Source organism: Pleurodeles waltl, chromosome 4_1 (assembly GCF_031143425.1).
Source record: "Pleurodeles waltl isolate 20211129_DDA chromosome 4_1, aPleWal1.hap1.20221129, whole genome shotgun sequence".
Lineage (NCBI taxonomy): Eukaryota > Metazoa > Chordata > Amphibia > Caudata > Salamandridae > Pleurodeles > Pleurodeles waltl.
The window spans coordinates 201,530,699-201,546,283 of record NC_090442.1 but is presented as its reverse complement, the minus strand read 5'-3'; the positions used below and the strand labels follow the sequence as shown (position 1 = coordinate 201,546,283).

Genomic DNA, 15,585 nt, shown 5'->3' with positions numbered 1-15,585 from the left:
CGCGGATTATGATGCTAATTACAGCCTTGCTTTTGATAAATGGAATCTATATTCTAGATAAAACATTGCCACTTTCTTATTTTCACAAAGCACAAAGGGATCCTCAAGCTGTGAACATCACTACATATCCTGTGGCAGTTAGTGCCATTTGGAAAATCTTCTTCATTAAGTTATGGTCCCAGCAGAGATGATCCAAACACCCTATGTGTTGAAAATGGCTTTCGACAATATTATATTTGATAGTCCTTTATAGGTCTGTGTAAGGAAATGCCTATTTTTGTATGGTCAACCCCAAAGTTTTGGACTGATGGCCCAGTGCACTGGGGCCTGCTAACCAGCCTGCCAACCTGACGTCATTGCCTGTGCCCTGACCCTAAAGCTGAATATGCTTGATTGGCTTAAACCCAATAGGCATAAGCTAATTTACTGGTAAGTCAGTCCCTAGTATATAGTACCCTGGGTCTGTAAGTTAGAAGGTGACCTCAGGAACTGCAGTTGTGCCACCCTTGGTGTGACAAATGTAAAACATGGCTCCCAGTGTACAACTAAAGACAGGAAAGGCAGTTTTAAACTGCTAACTCAACTTTGCCATTTAAACTAATGGCAAAGCCAAGTCTTCTCTTTATTATATATGCAAGTTACTCTTGGATAGGCCCATCGAGCCCTAAAGGCAGGGGCTGTGTATTAAGAAGTTGGCCAAGTATTTCACATACTGCAACAGTAAAAAAAAACTGCCATTGTTTAAAATGTGGAGAAGGCTGGTAGCTCCACTGGTGAGTGCAGACTAACCAGTGACTGGGGTTACTAAGATTGATACTGTAAGGTATCAAACAACTTGTTACATTAAGCCTGATGATCAAGTCAAAATTAATGTAACTTGTTTTAGTGTGTACCTCTAATAAAATTGCCACTTTGTTGTCCTAAGTCTTCTGTGCTGTTTACAGTTGCACACAGGGACTGTCCCTGAGACAGCTTTCTGACCTCCTGGGGCGACATGCAAAAGCCTCCCAAGAACGCACATAATGGAAGCCTGTTTGCGGAAAAAGTGTTAATTCTCCCAGGCAGAAAGCCACAAGCCTCAAAAGAGAAGGTGCCTTTGAACTGCAAATGGGAAACATTTGGGAGAAAGGTTAGGTAGACAGACTGGCACTCCAGATGGAAAAGGAAACCAGCTGCCAAACTGAGATTTCAGGGACATGTAGCCCCCTTGACAGCCACACCTCTGGGTTGGACTAGGAAGCTTCACACGACAGGAGAGGGGTTCTGCCTTCTTGCAAGAGGTAAGAATGGAGAATTCTGGGATAGCCAGCTGCCACACTTCGCAGTAAGTGAGCATCAGGAGAGAAGGGTCTTGGTAGCCCATTGGCTACTGACCACGTTTACTCAGACTTTTTCTGGGTACAAAAAGGGCAACACCTGTACCCAAAACTCAGATCTCAGCTGGAGGAAAGACAGAACGAAGAAGGACTGCCCTGCGGCATGAAAAAATGAGTGAAGAGAGGCTATTCGACGTGGACTTCATCTGCTGAACCTGGTGCCTAGCAAAGAAGAAAGGACTGTGGGGGTCATTCTGACCGCGGCGGACGGCGGTCGCCGCCCGCCAAGCGGTTCCCGCCGAAAGACCGCGGCGGTCATTCTGGCTTTCCCACTGGGCCGGCGGGCGACCGCCGAAAGTCCGCCCGCCAGCCCAGCGGGAAACACCCTTCCCACGAGGACGGCGGCTAAGAATGGAGCCGGCGGAGTGGGAAGGTGCGACGGGTGCAGTTGCACCCGTCGCGAATTTCAGTGCCTGCAAAGCAGACACTGAAATTCTTCGTGGGGCCCTCTTACGGGGGCACCGCGGCACCCCCTACCGCCATCCTGTTCCTGGCGGGAGAACCGCCAGGAACCGGATGGCGGTAGGGGGTGTCAGAATCCCCATGGCGGCGGAGCGCGCTCCGCCGCCATGGAGGATTCTCAAGGGCAGCGGGAAGTCGGCGGTACACCGCCGACTTTCCGTTTCTGGCCGCGGCTGTACCGCCGCGGTCAGAATGCCCAGCGGTGCACCGCCAGCCTGTTGGCGGTGCTACCGCCGACCTCCGCCATGGCGGTAATTACCGCCAGGGTCAGAATGACCCCCTGTATCTCCTGTGTCCCACTCATGGAGAAGTAGACTCCCCAACCCAGCTAAAGCAAGAGATTCGAACGGTCAGTTGGCTGACGTCCTGTTGGCAGTACAGAGCCACAACAGCTGAGGAAGCCTGCTGGGTAGCATTGGTAGACCAAATCTTCTAACTGCGGCTCCTCGCGACCATGCAGTACCGAGGACCAGGACTTGACGCTCAAAGCTGCCCCCAAGTCTGCTAAACCCGGAAGAGTCATCGGAGTGGAGCTTTGTCGTCCAGAAGGCAAGTTATCATTCAAGAAATGATTTCACAGTCACCGTAACCCATTCCAGTAAAATCTCCAAACTACCTTTCGCAACATCTTATCTCGATAAATACCGTCCCGCTAACTATGACCTGCTAATCACCACATTTTGGCCTTGCATAAACTGCTCTGTGTGCATTCTATTATTTTTCGTAATTCAATCCCAAAATATCTCTTTCACTGATCATTGTGGCTAGCCAACCCATGAAGGGAATTCAGAACACTTAAAATGTGCTTCATGAAACTTGAAGTTAGTGGAAGTTAACTATGACAGTGAAAATCATACAAACATATTTTAGACTCACCCCTTACTAAATAACCACACTTTAAAACTTTTAAAGTAAATAACTTACAATTCGGACCTAACCACTTGATAACAGGATAGTATACAGCATGCAACACTATCACAGACTGATAAAACCAAACAAATTCAATACAATTCTGTTAGATCTTGCTACTAAGCAAATCTCTTTTTATGCCATATTTCCCTTTCTGTGAAGTTTTGAATTTGTACTCAGAAGGTTAAATAAAACATAAACCGTGGTTTTACAGAACTGCCATCTTACCTGAATTGCCTCCACCTTGGAGGTCCAGTCTTTGGCCCCATTAAGAGCTTCCTTCAGTGCTATTACATTAGGCAGGAAAGCTGGGATGTGTTTGCACTCATTCACCATTGCCTCCAGAGCAGACAGACGTGGTCTAAATCATGAGCACAAACAAGTAAGTATATCTTTCGTTAGAGATTTGGAAAGGCACATTATAGCAGGACAGGGAGAAAAATGTACTTCATGCATTTTCCTAGCCTAACCAAACCCTGTGGATCAAACAAAAAATAGATTAAAACAACTTTCTTGGAGACTGTTAAATGGTAAGTCAATGGTCGAAGAAGCAATGGGGGGCAGGGGAGAAGTGTTTAATTAGTCAGTCAATGATAATATTGAAAGGGAGGTACATCTATTGAAGAAACTATGGGGGGCAGCCAACCAAGTGAGAGAGTTTGATGAAAGAAGAGGACTGCAAGCCAAGGGGCATAACACAATACAGACTAGCCGAAACAAAATAATAAAAAGAAAAAAGAAATTAATCAATAAGATGGGATTTGTTAAAAAAAAAAAGTGAGAGAAAATGGTTAGGCTAGGTAACAAGGTGGAAGAAACCAGCCTATTCACACTCAAAGAATTAACATGAATTAATGGGAACACTGGAAAGCGAACAAACATTATAATTGATCATTGTTAGCAAAATATTATTGCAAAGACTGTGTATTAGTAAAACAGAGGGGTGAAACACAGCTAAGCAAAAGGAGTGACGAGATAAAAGGTAATAAAGCAAACGTTGGCTGTGGTGAATACAAGTCAAAAATTGGGGATTATTAAAGGAGGCCAGCAAGAATGGCAAAAGGGGGACAGGGCCATCAATCAAGGAAATAGGTGTGAAAGATGTCATGTGTGTAGGGTTCACAGTAAAAATAATCTTGTAAACATAATTGTATTGCACACTGACTCTTAGGGGAGACAGAAGCGATTAGAAAGAATAAGAAAAAATATAGTAATCAAAGGGAGCACAGAAGAGGCGATTTAGCCAAATAGGAAGAAAGAGAGTGGTCAGAAAAAAGAAAAAAGTAGTAAACGAGCAAGTAGAAAGGGGAGGCAGGACCTTCAACAAGAAAGGTGGTGAAATCAGCAAGACAAAGGCAGAGGAAAGAAAATTAAAGGTAAAGATGCCAGCCAGAGGTATGGTTACCCCAGACAAAGGGGGGAAATCAGTTAAAAGGGAAAGGTCCATAAGGAGGTACACTAAAATCAGACCAGGCCCCTCTCTGTACGTTGAAGGAATATATTTACAATGTCAAAAACACTTAATTATCCAAGTTATTAAAAATACCATAATACATAAAGCAAATCTAATAAATTTCAGTTTCATTATTTCGGTTTCCAAATCAGCATCACCAATTAATAAATCTCTAATTCACTCACAAAATCAGTGACCCTGGACATAATTACACAAAAACTTAATTTACATCCCTCGCCTCACATACATATGAAGTCCAACATGTTGCTAAAAGTAGATGCGATGTCCCTGTACTAACCGCCAGTAAGCAACGAATATTCAAATGAAATTAAAAATCCCTCTGAATTGCAAGCAAAGAAATGTAAGCCTTGTGTAAATAACAAAACCAGGTTGAGTTATCAGGAGAAGAAATAGGTTGACAGTCAATTAGACAAAAAGTTAGCCAGTTCATCGCACCTACAATCTGTCATGTTAGTATCCTCTTTTAAACAAAACATACACAATTCAATTATTTGTTAAAAACAAAGGCTTAGAAAATTTGACTTCAAAATGTGGGCAAACATATTAAATCTTTTCTAGTCCGGCATGACAAAATCAACAAGAGAGTTGCTCTTTAGCAAGAAGCGTCCAGATTCAAACCTATTGCAGAACTGAGCATAACCAGGGTGTGTGATTCCCATTGTCCGACTCCTAGGACATATCGTTTGGGGCCAAGGGCAACAACTTATCATTTTTACTTTGAAAAGAAAAACAAGTAGGCCCAGACCCGTGAAGCACAAATCTTTGGCTGCCAGTTTATAGTACCAATCTATGAAAGATTGACAGCCACTAAAGAAGGATTTGTATTGATATGTATAAATGGTTTATATATTTGTAAGTAACTGTAGGAAAAGGCCACTTGCCAAGGCCACCACAACACTTTTTGCCTGGTTTCTGGTGCAATTTCGACTGAAAGTGCACTGGATCCCTGCTAAACAGGTCCCCAGTGCTAGATGTCTTTCCCTAAAACTGTCCAGTCGTTTTTCCCAATGTGCAAAGCTTTAGTTGCCACTTTAAGTCCCTAGGAAATGGAACCCCTGGTACTTAGGGCATGGGGTACTAAAGGAAGGCCCCGGAGGTCTGCAGCACGAATTGTGCCACCATCAGGGACACCCTCACTAATGCACACAGTGCTGCTTTCGCAGGCAGCGTGTCTTGGTTCAGACCTAAAATGAAAACACAACATGGCACAAAGCCTGTCCCCTGTACACTGCAGGGTGCATGTCCTTAAGAATCTACAGCACTACATGCCACAAACAGATGTCTACTGGGTAAGTAACATTTTCCTTTGCACCTTAGGTGGCTGGATGCTGTTACCATGTGAGCACCGCTCCAGGGACCTTTTTTGCTGCTCTTTGGACTAATTTACTTATTGTATTATTGTTACCTTCAATTGTAATTGTGTTGGTATGTGCGAACAGTTAGCATAGCCACTTTCTTTTTTATGACCCTCTTTTTTACCCCTGCCCTAGGTACAAAGGCACCATTTATTAGGGCCTTTTAGAGGAGCTAGAGACCTGGCCACTTGGGGATCAAGTGACAAGGTGTCTTGTTTTGGGGAAGGAACACTGGAACTGGTGACTGGTTAGCAAGAACCCAGTGCACTTCAATCAAAGTTGCATCAAAAATCAGGCAAAAAGTGGGGGGACTATTGCATCCAAAACCCAATTCCCTAAAGAGACCAGTCGATCAGTGTCAACTGAACCTGCTCTAAGGCATTGTGGGAGAGATTTGTGAGGCTGGAGACAACCCCTGATATTTGTTGACACCGGGGTGGCCCCAGGAACACTCACCATCTCCCTTCCACAGCTCCAGCATTTTTAGCATTGTGCATCCCCGGCATGAGGATTACTTCTTGGCTGTAACTGCTATCCTGGTGAAATTTTCAGTAAGGACTCAAAAGCTGCTTGGCCTGACAGGTAAATAACTGTCTGCCTGGACCTAAGTGGTCCCTATGACAGTCTCCCGAATCATTGTGACCAGTCTAAGGGAGAACTGGTTGTCTTACTAGGCCATTGACTGAGGAACCGTGACACTGATTACAAACATTTATTTTAACTTATAGGAATGTACTTACCTTTTAAAAGCCATATCTCCAGTTCTTCTGAATAGAATTTTATCATTCTATTGTCTTAATTTAAGGTAAAAATACACTATTGTTATAAATTTGGGTTGGATTTTTATTATGTTGTGATTTCCACTTACCTGTTGTTTGGTACTTTTAAAAGCTTTACACTAGGTGTTTTTAACTAAGCGTGACTGCTGTGTGTCAGATCTTCCCAGGACTGGGCTAAAGTATTTGTAAAGAAACTTAACTGGACCTGATAGAGATTGAGACATTATTAGATGGTGAGGACTCATAACCACACCACACGTCTATCGTATGGCAGGAAATGCAAGCCCTTTTGTCAAAAGGGACCATCACTTTTACGAACTACGAGTCATAAACCTGCACCAATACAAGGACACATCTGTCAGTGTACTTTTTTGTCGTTTGAAGAACTGGCCCCTGACTTAATTTCATGTTGCCCATTATGGTTTTACACTGATTCTCTCTCAATTTATTTATTAAAATAGGTATGCATTAAACACATTTACAAAAACATGCCTCAGAGGAACTGGCTTTTTAATAAAATGCTTTTTTCAGGTTGCAATTTTTTATGTATACTTTTTGTGTTTAAGCAAGCAATCGCCAATGTTGCTTTCATACTTCAGCATTTAAGCAGGGATAATTCAGAAAGCATTGTAAGTAGCCTCACATTTTTAAATACTGCAAATGTGTACATTAGGCTTTTCCAATGAGTAGTTCGTGGGCTACTAGTAGCTCTCCAGCTCCCTGTAAGTAGCATTCTTCTGTGTACCCAGTGAACAAAATTAGAAGCATGTGCTATGTTGAATTAATACATGCCCTAAGGGCATTGAACCGACCTCGACGCTGAGAATTTAATCGATTAGTTATAATTTGAAACTAAGCGATCAAAATACTATACCATTGCCAAAAGAAAGATGGAAAGGAAAGTTTGAAAGATACAGAGATATACCGGAGCCAGAGGAAACCTATCCGAATCCGATGGTGGAGAGAAACAATTAACAAAGGACTTGATGTCCAGGCACACTATCACAGAGAGGAGGAGTAGTTCAATTTCTTGACTTGGAAAGATTCTTCAAACAAAAACAACTTGCAACGCTCCGAGCCCAACACTAAATGGTGGTCTTAAGCAAAGCATGTGTAACTACAGCCACACATGCCACCGAACATTCTGTTCTTTGAGACAGTCTGGTCAACTTATGAAGAAGGTACCGAAGCACACACTATAAAGTGTTTCTGTGAATTCCTTGATAAGTATGTACATGTAGTCGCAGGATCAAGATGTTTAAATTAATCTGTTTATTCATCCAAATCTTCAGTGCATAACATATAGAGCTTTCTTCATAGAGGCAGCTGACACGTGTAAAAAAAAAAAAAAAAAAAGTTAGTGAACAGGAAGGCCATTTTCAATCCATGTGCTAGACACTGGTCAATATGAGTTTCCTGCTACATGATAGCTTCACTGAAAATAGGGATGCTTAGTATCAAACATCTCATATCTATTGTAGGAAGTTGGCTCTGTATGTGCTATTTCAAAGTAAGGAATAGCATGCACAGAGTCCAAGGGTTCCCCTTAGAGGTAAAATAGTGGTAAAAATAGATAATACTAATGCTCTATTTTGTGGTAGTGTGGTCGAGCAGTAGGCTTATCCAAGGAGTAGTGTTAAGCATTTGTTGTACATACACATAGACAATAAATGAGGTACACACACTCAGAGACAAATCCAGCCAATAGGTTTTTATATAGAAAAATATCTTTTCTTAGTTTATTTTAAGAACCACAGGTTCAAATTCTACATGTAATATCTCATTCGAAAGGTATTGCAGGTAAGTACTTTAGGAACTTCAAATCATCAAAATTGCATGTATACTTTTCAAGTTATTCACAAATAGCTGTTTTAAAAGTGGACACTGCAATTTTCACAGTTCCTAGGGGAGGTAAGTATTTGTTAGGTTAACCAGGTAAGTAAGACACTTACAGGGCTTAGTTCTTGGTCCAAGGTAGCCCACCGTTGGGGGTTCAGAGCAACCCCAAAGTCACCACACCAGCAGCTCAGGGCCGGTCAGGTGCAGAGTTCAAAGTGGTGCCCAAAACGCATAGGCTAGAATGGAGAGAAGGGGGTGCCCCGGTTCCGGTCTGCTTGCAGGTAAGTACCCGCGTCTTCGGAGGGCAGACCAGGGGGGTTTTGTAGGGCACCGGGGGGGACACAAGCCCACACAGAAATTTCACCCTCAGCGGCGCGGGGGCGGCCGGGTGCAGTGTAGAAACAAGCGTCGGGTTCGCAATGTTAGTCTATGAGAGATCTCGGGATCTCTTCAGCGCTGCAGGCAGGCAAGGGGGGGGTTCCTCGGGGAAACCTCCACTTGGGCAAGGGAGAGGGACTCCTGGGGGTCACTTCTCCAGTGAAAGTTCGGTCCTGGGGGCTGCGGGTGCAGGGTCTCTCCCAGGTGTCGGGACTTAGGATTCAAAGAGTCGCGGTCAGGGGAAGCCTCGGGATTCCCTCTGCAGGCGGCGCTGTGGGGGCTCAGGGGGGACAGGTTTTTGTACTCACAGTCTTAGAGTAGTCCTGGGGTCCCTCCTGAGGTGTTGGATCTCCACCAGCCGAGTCGGGGTCGCCGGGTTCAGTGTTGCAAGTCTCACGCTTCTTGCGGGGAGCTTGCAGGGTTCTTTAAAGCTGCTGGAAACAAAGTTGCAGCTTTTCTTGGAGCAGGTCCGCTGTCCTCGGGAGTTTCTTGTCTTTTCGAAGCAGGGGCAGTCCTCAGAGGATGTCGAGGTCGCTGGTCCCTTTGGAAGGCGTCGCTGGAGCAGGATCTTTGGAAGGCAGGAGACAGGCCGGTGAGTTTCTGGAGCCAAGGCAGTTGTCGTCTTCTGGTCTTCCTCTGCAGGGGTTTTCAGCTAGGCAGTCCTTCTTCTTGTAGTTGCAGGAATCTAATTTTCTAGGGTTCAGGGTAGCCCTTAAATACTAAATTTAAGGGCGTGTTTAGGTCTGGGGGGTTAGTAGCCAATGGCTACTAGCCCTGAGGGTGGGTACACCCTCTTTGTGCCTCCTCCCAAGGGGAGGGGGTCACAATCCTAACCCTATTGGGGGAATCCTCCATCTGCAAGATGGAGGATTTCTAAAAGTTAGAGTCACTTCAGCTCAGGACACCTTAGGGGCTGTCCTGACTGGCCAGTGACTCCTCCTTGTTGCTTTCTTTGTTCCCTTCAGCCTTGCCGCCAAAAGTGGGGGCCGTGGCCGGAGGGGGCGGGCAACTCCACTAAGCTGGAGTGCCCTGCTGGGCTGTGACAAAGGGGTGAGCCTTTGAGGCTCACCGCCAGGTGTCACAGCTCCTGCCTGGGGGAGGTGTTAGCATCTCCACCCAGTGCAGGCTTTGTTACTGGCCTCAGAGTGACAAAGGCACTCTCCCCATGGGGCCAGCAACATGTCTCTGGTGTGGCAGGCTGCTGGAACTAGTCAGCCTACACAGACAGTCGGTTAAGTTTCAGGGGGCACCTCTAAGGTGCCCTCTGGGGTGTATTTTACAATAAAATGTACACTGGCATCAGTGTGCATTTATTGTGCTGAGAAGTTTGATACCAAACTTCCCAGTTTTCAGTGTAGCCATTATGGTGCTGTGGAGTTCGTGTTTGACAGACTCCCAGACCATATACTCTTATGGCTACCCTGCACTTACAATGTCTAAGGTTTTGTTTAGGCACTGTAGGGGTACCATGCTCATGCACTGGTACCCTCACCTATGGTATAGTGCACCCTGCCTTAGAGCTGTAAGGCCTGCTAGAGGGGTGTCTTACCTATACTGCATAGGCAGTGAGAGGCTGGCATGGCACCCTGAGGGGAGTGCCATGTCGACTTACTCGTTTTGTTCTCACTAGCACACACAAGCTGGCAAGCAGTGTGTCTGTGCTGAGTGAGAGGTCTCCAGGGTGGCATAAGACATGCTGCAGCCCTTAGAGACCTTCCTTGGCATCAGGGCCCTTGGTACTAGAAGTACCAGTTACAAGGGACTTATCTGGATGCCAGGGTCTGCCAATTGTGGATACAAAAGTACAGGTTAGGGAAAGAACACTGGTGCTGGGGCCTGGTTAGCAGGCCTCAGCACACTTTCAATTGTAAACATAGCATCAGCAAAGGCAAAAAGTCAGGGGGCAACCATGCCAAGGAGGCATTTCCTTACACAACCCCCCCCCAAACGAAAGAGGATGAGACTAACCTTTCCCAAGAGAGTCTTCATTTTCTAAGTGGAAGAACCTGGAAAGGCCATCTGCATTGGCATGGGCAGTCCCAGGTCTGTGTTCCACTATAAAGTCCATTCCCTGTAGGGAGATGGACCACCTCAACAGTTTAGGATTTTCACCTTTCATTTGCATCAGCCATTTGAGAGGTCTGTGGTCAGTTTGAACTAGGAAGTGAGTCCCAAAGAGGTATGGTCTCAGCTTCTTCAGGGACCAAACCACAGCAAAGGCCTCCCTCTCAATGGCACTCCAACGCTGCTCCCTGGGGAGTAACCTCCTGCTAATGAAAGCAACAGGCTGGTCAAGGCCATCATCATTTGTTTGGGACAAAACTGCCCCTATCCCATGTTCAGAGGCATCAGTCTGCACAATGAACTGCTTAGAATAATCTGGAGCTTTGAGAACTGGTGCTGAGCACATTGCTTGTTTCAGGGTGTCAAAGGCCTGTTGGCATTCCACAGTCCAGTTCACTTTCTTGGGCATTTTCTTGGAGGTGAGTTCAGTGAGGGCTGTCACAATGGATCCATATCCCTTCACAAACCTCCTGTAATACCCAGTCAAGCCAAGGAATGCCCTGACTTGAGTCTGGGTTTTTGGAGCTACCCAGTCCAGAATAGTCTGGATCTTGGGTTGGAGTGGCTGAACTTGGCCTCCACCTACAAGGTGGCCCAAGTAAACCACAGTTCCCTGCCCTATCTGGCATTTGGATGCCTTGATAGAGAGGCCTGCAGATTGCAGAGCCTTCAAAACCTTCCTCAGGTGGACCAGGTGATCCTGCCAGGTGGAGCTAAAGACAGCAATATCATCAAGATAAGCTGTGCTAAAGGACTCTAAGCCAGCAAGGACTTGATTCACCAACCTTTGGAAGGTGGCAGGGGCATTCTTTAAACCAAAGGGCATAACAGTAAACTGATAATGCCCATCAGGTGTGGAGAATGCTGTCTTTTCTTTTGCTCCAGGTGCCATTTTTATTTGCCAGTACCCTGCTGTCAAGTCAAAGGTACTTAGAAATTTGGCAGCACCTAATTTATCAATGAGCTCATCAGCTCTTGGAATTGGATGGGCATCTGTCTTGGTGACAGAATTGAGCCCTCTGTAGTCCACACAAAACCTCATCTCTTTCTTTCCATCTTTGGTGTGAGGTTTGGGGACTAAGACCACTGGGCTAGCCCAGGGGCTGTCAGAGCGCTCAATCACTCCCAACTCCAGCATCTTGTGGACTTCCACCTTGATGCTTTCCTTAACATGGTCAGACTGTCTGAAGATTTTGTTCTTGACAGGCATGCTGTCTCCTGTGTCCACATCATGGGTACACAGGTGTGTCTGACCAGGGGTTAGGGAGAAAAGCTCAGGAAACTGTTGTAGGACTTTCCTACAATCAGCTTGCTGTTGGCCAGAGAGGGTGTCTGAGTAGATCACTCCATCTACTGTGCCATCTTTTGGGTCTGATGACAGAAGATCAGGGAGAGGTTCACTCTCTGCCTCCTGATCCTCATCTGTTACCATCAACAGATTGACATCAGCCCTGTCGTGGAAGAGCTTAAGGCGGTTTACATGGATCACCCTCTTGGGGCTCCTGCTTGTGCCCAGGTCCACCAGGTAGGTGACCTGACTCTTCCTTTCTAGTACTGGGTAAGGGCCACTCCATTTGTCCTGGAGTGCCCTGGGAGCCACAGGCTCCAGAACCCAGACTTTCTGCCCTGGTTGGAACTCAACCAGTGCAGCCTTTTGGTCATACCAAAACTTCTGGAGTTGTTGGCTGGCCTCAAGGTTTTTGGTTGCCTTTTCCATGTACTCTGCCATTCTAGAGCGAAGGCCAAGTACATAGTCCACTATGTCCTGTTTAGGCTCATGGAGAGGTCTCTCCCAGCCTTCTTTAACAAGGGCAAGTGGTCCCCTTACAGGATGACCAAACAGAAGTTCAAAGGGTGAGAATCCTACTCCCTTCTGTGGCACCTCTCTGTAAGCGAAAAGCAGACATGGCAAGAGGACATCCCATCTCCTTTTGAGCTTTTCTGGGAGCCCCATGATCATGCCTTTTAATGTCTTGTTGAATCTCTCAACCAAGCCATTAGTTTGTGGATGGTATGGTGTAGTGAATTTATAAGTCACTCCACACTCATTCCACATGTGCTTTAGGTTTGCTGACATGAAGTTGGTACCTCTGTCAGACACCACCTCCTTAGGGAAACCCACTCTGGTAAAGATACCAATGAGGGCCTTGGCTACTGCAGGGGCAGTAGTCGACCTAAGGGGAATAGCTTCAGGATACCTGGTAGCATGATCCACTACTACCAGGATATACATATTTCCTGAGGCTGTGGGAGGTTCCAGTGGACCAACTATGTCCACACCCACTCTTTCAAAGGGAACCCCCACCACTGGAAGTGGAATGAGGGGGGCCTTTGGATGCCCACCTGTCTTACCACTGGCTTGACAGGTGGGGCAGGAGAGGCAAAACTCCTTAACCATGTTGGACATATTGGGCCAGTAGAAGTGGTTGACTAACCTCTCCCACGTCTTGGTTTGTCCCAAATGTCCAGCAAGGGGAATGTCATGGGCCAATGTTAGGATGAACTCTCTGAACAGCTGAGGCACTACCACTCTCCTAGTGGCACCAGGTTTGGGGTCTCTGGCCTCAGTGTACAGGAGTCCATCTTCCCAATAGACCCTATGCGTTCCATTTTTCTTGCCTTTGGACTCTTCAGCAGCTTGCTGCCTAAGGCCTTCAAGAGAGGGACAGGTTTCTTGTCCCTTACACAGCTCCTCCCTTGAGGGTCCCCCTGGGCCTAAGAGCTCAACCTGGTAAGGTTCAAGCTCCAAAGGCTCAGTTCCCTCAGAGGGCAGAACTTCTTCCTGAGAAGAGAGGTTCCCTTTCTTTTGCTGTGTTGCAGTTGGTTTCCCAACTGACTTTCCTGTTCTCTTGGTAGGCTGGGCCATTTTTCCAGACTCCAGCTCTACTTTTTCACCCTGTGCCTTGCATTGTGCTCTTGTTTTCACACACACCAGTTCAGGGATACCCAGCATTGCTGCATGGGTTTTTAGTTCTACCTCAGCCCATGCTGAGGACTCCAGGTCATTTCCAAGCAGACAGTCCACTGGGATATTTGAGGAGACCACCACCTGTTTCAGGCCATTGACCCCTCCCCATTCTAAAGTAACCATTGCCATGGGATGTACTTTTCTCTGATTGTCAGCGTTGGTGACTGTGTAAGTTTTTCCAGTCAGGTATTGGCCAGGGGAAACCAGTTTCTCTGTCACCATGGTGACACTGGCACCTGTATCCCTCAGGCCCTCTATTCTAGTCCCATTAATTAAGAGTTGCTGTCTGTATTTTTGCATGTTAGGCGGCCAGACAGCTAGTGTGGCTAAATCCACCCCACCCTCAGAAACTAGAGTAGCTTCAGTGTGGACCCTGATTTGCTCTGGGCACACTGTTGATCCCACTTGGAGACTAGCCATACCAGTGTTACCTGGATGGGAGTTTGGAGTGGAACCTTTCTTGGGACAGGCCTTGTCTCCAGTTTGGTGTCCATGCTGTTTACAGCTATGACACCAGGCCTTTTTGGGATCAAAGTTTTTACCCTTGTACCCATTGTTTTGTGAAGAGGCTCTGGGCCCACCCTCCTGTGCAGGTTTTTGGGGGCCTGTAGAAGACTCTTTACTATTTTTAGTTTTGGTTGTCTCATCACCCTTCCCCTGGGGAGTCTTTGTGACCCCTTTCTTTTGGTCACCCCCTGTTGAAGTCTTGGACACCCTTGTCTTGACCCAATGGTCCGCCTTCTTTCCCAATTCTTGGGGAGAAATTGGTCCTAGGTCTACCAGATGCTGATGCAGTTTATCATTGAAACAATTACTCAATAGGTGTTCTTTCACAAATAAATTGTACAGCCCATCATAATTACTTACACCACTGCCTTGAATCCAACCATCTAGTGTTTTCACTGAGTAGTCAACAAAGTCAACCCAGGTCTGGCTCGAGGATTTTTGAGCCCCCCTGAACCTAATCCTGTACTCCTCAGTGGAGAATCCAAAGCCCTCAATCAGGGTACCCTTCATGAGGTCATAAGATTCTGCATCTTGTCCAGAGAGTGTGAGGAGTCTATCCCTACACTTTCCTGTGAACATTTCCCAAAGGAGAGCACCCCAGTGAGACCTGTTCACTTTTCTGGTTACACAAGCCCTCTCAAAAGCTGTGAACCATTTGGTGATGTCATCACCATCTTCATATTTAGTTACAATCCCTTTAGGGATTTTCAACATGTCAGGAGAATCTCTGACCCTATTTATGTTGCTGCCACCATTGATGGGTCCTAGGCCCATCTCTTGTCTTTCCCTCTCTATGGCTAGGATCTGTCTTTCCAAAGCCAATCTTTTGGCCATCCTGGCTAACTGGATGTCCTCTTCACTGGAGTTATCCTCAGTGATTTCAGAGGTGTTGGTCTCTCCTGTGAGGGAACCAGCATCTCTGACTATTATTTTTGGAGTCAGGGTTTGAGAGACCCTGTTCTCCCTAGATAGGACTGGTAGGGGGGAATTGTCCTCCAAGTCACTATCCTCTTCCTCTGAGTTGCCACCCTCAGAGGGGTTGGCCTTTTCAAACTCTGCCAAAAGCTCCTGGAGCTGTATTTTGGTAGGTTTGGGGCCCATTGTTATTTTCTTTATTTTACAGAGTGACCTTAGCTCCCTCATCTTAAGATGGAGGTAAGGTGTGGTGTCGAGTTCCACCACAGTCACATCTGTGCTAGACATTTTGCTTCTAAAAGTTGGAATACTTTTTAAGAATCTACAACTAGTTCTAGAATCTAATTCAAACTTTTACAAACTTTTAAACTCTAAAAGAAATGCTAAACAGGATCTAACACAAGGCCCTAGCAGGTCTTTTAAGAATTTAGAAAACTTTTCAAATTGCAAAAATCAATTTCTAATGACAATTTTGGAATTTGTCGTGTGATCAGGTATTGGCTGAGTAGTCCAGCAAATGCAAAGTCTTGTACCCCACCGCTGATCCACCAATGTAGGA

General features: G+C 46.0%; 1 protein-coding gene across 5 annotated transcripts in view; it reads right to left on the bottom strand.

Moving 5' to 3' along the window:
- KDM5A (lysine demethylase 5A) overlaps window positions 1-15,585 on the bottom strand; it is a 610,286-nt gene that overhangs the window by 224,961 nt on the left and 369,740 nt on the right. For all 5 annotated transcript variants that reach the window (XR_011202239.1, XM_069228130.1, XM_069228132.1 and 2 more), the window contains one exon: window positions 2,976-3,108. Coding sequence is in view for 4 of the 5 variants with exons in the window: in XM_069228130.1 (XP_069084231.1) it covers window positions 2,976-3,108 (133 nt within the window). In the remaining variant the exon portion in view is untranslated. The remainder of the gene's footprint in view (window positions 1-2,975; window positions 3,109-15,585) is intronic.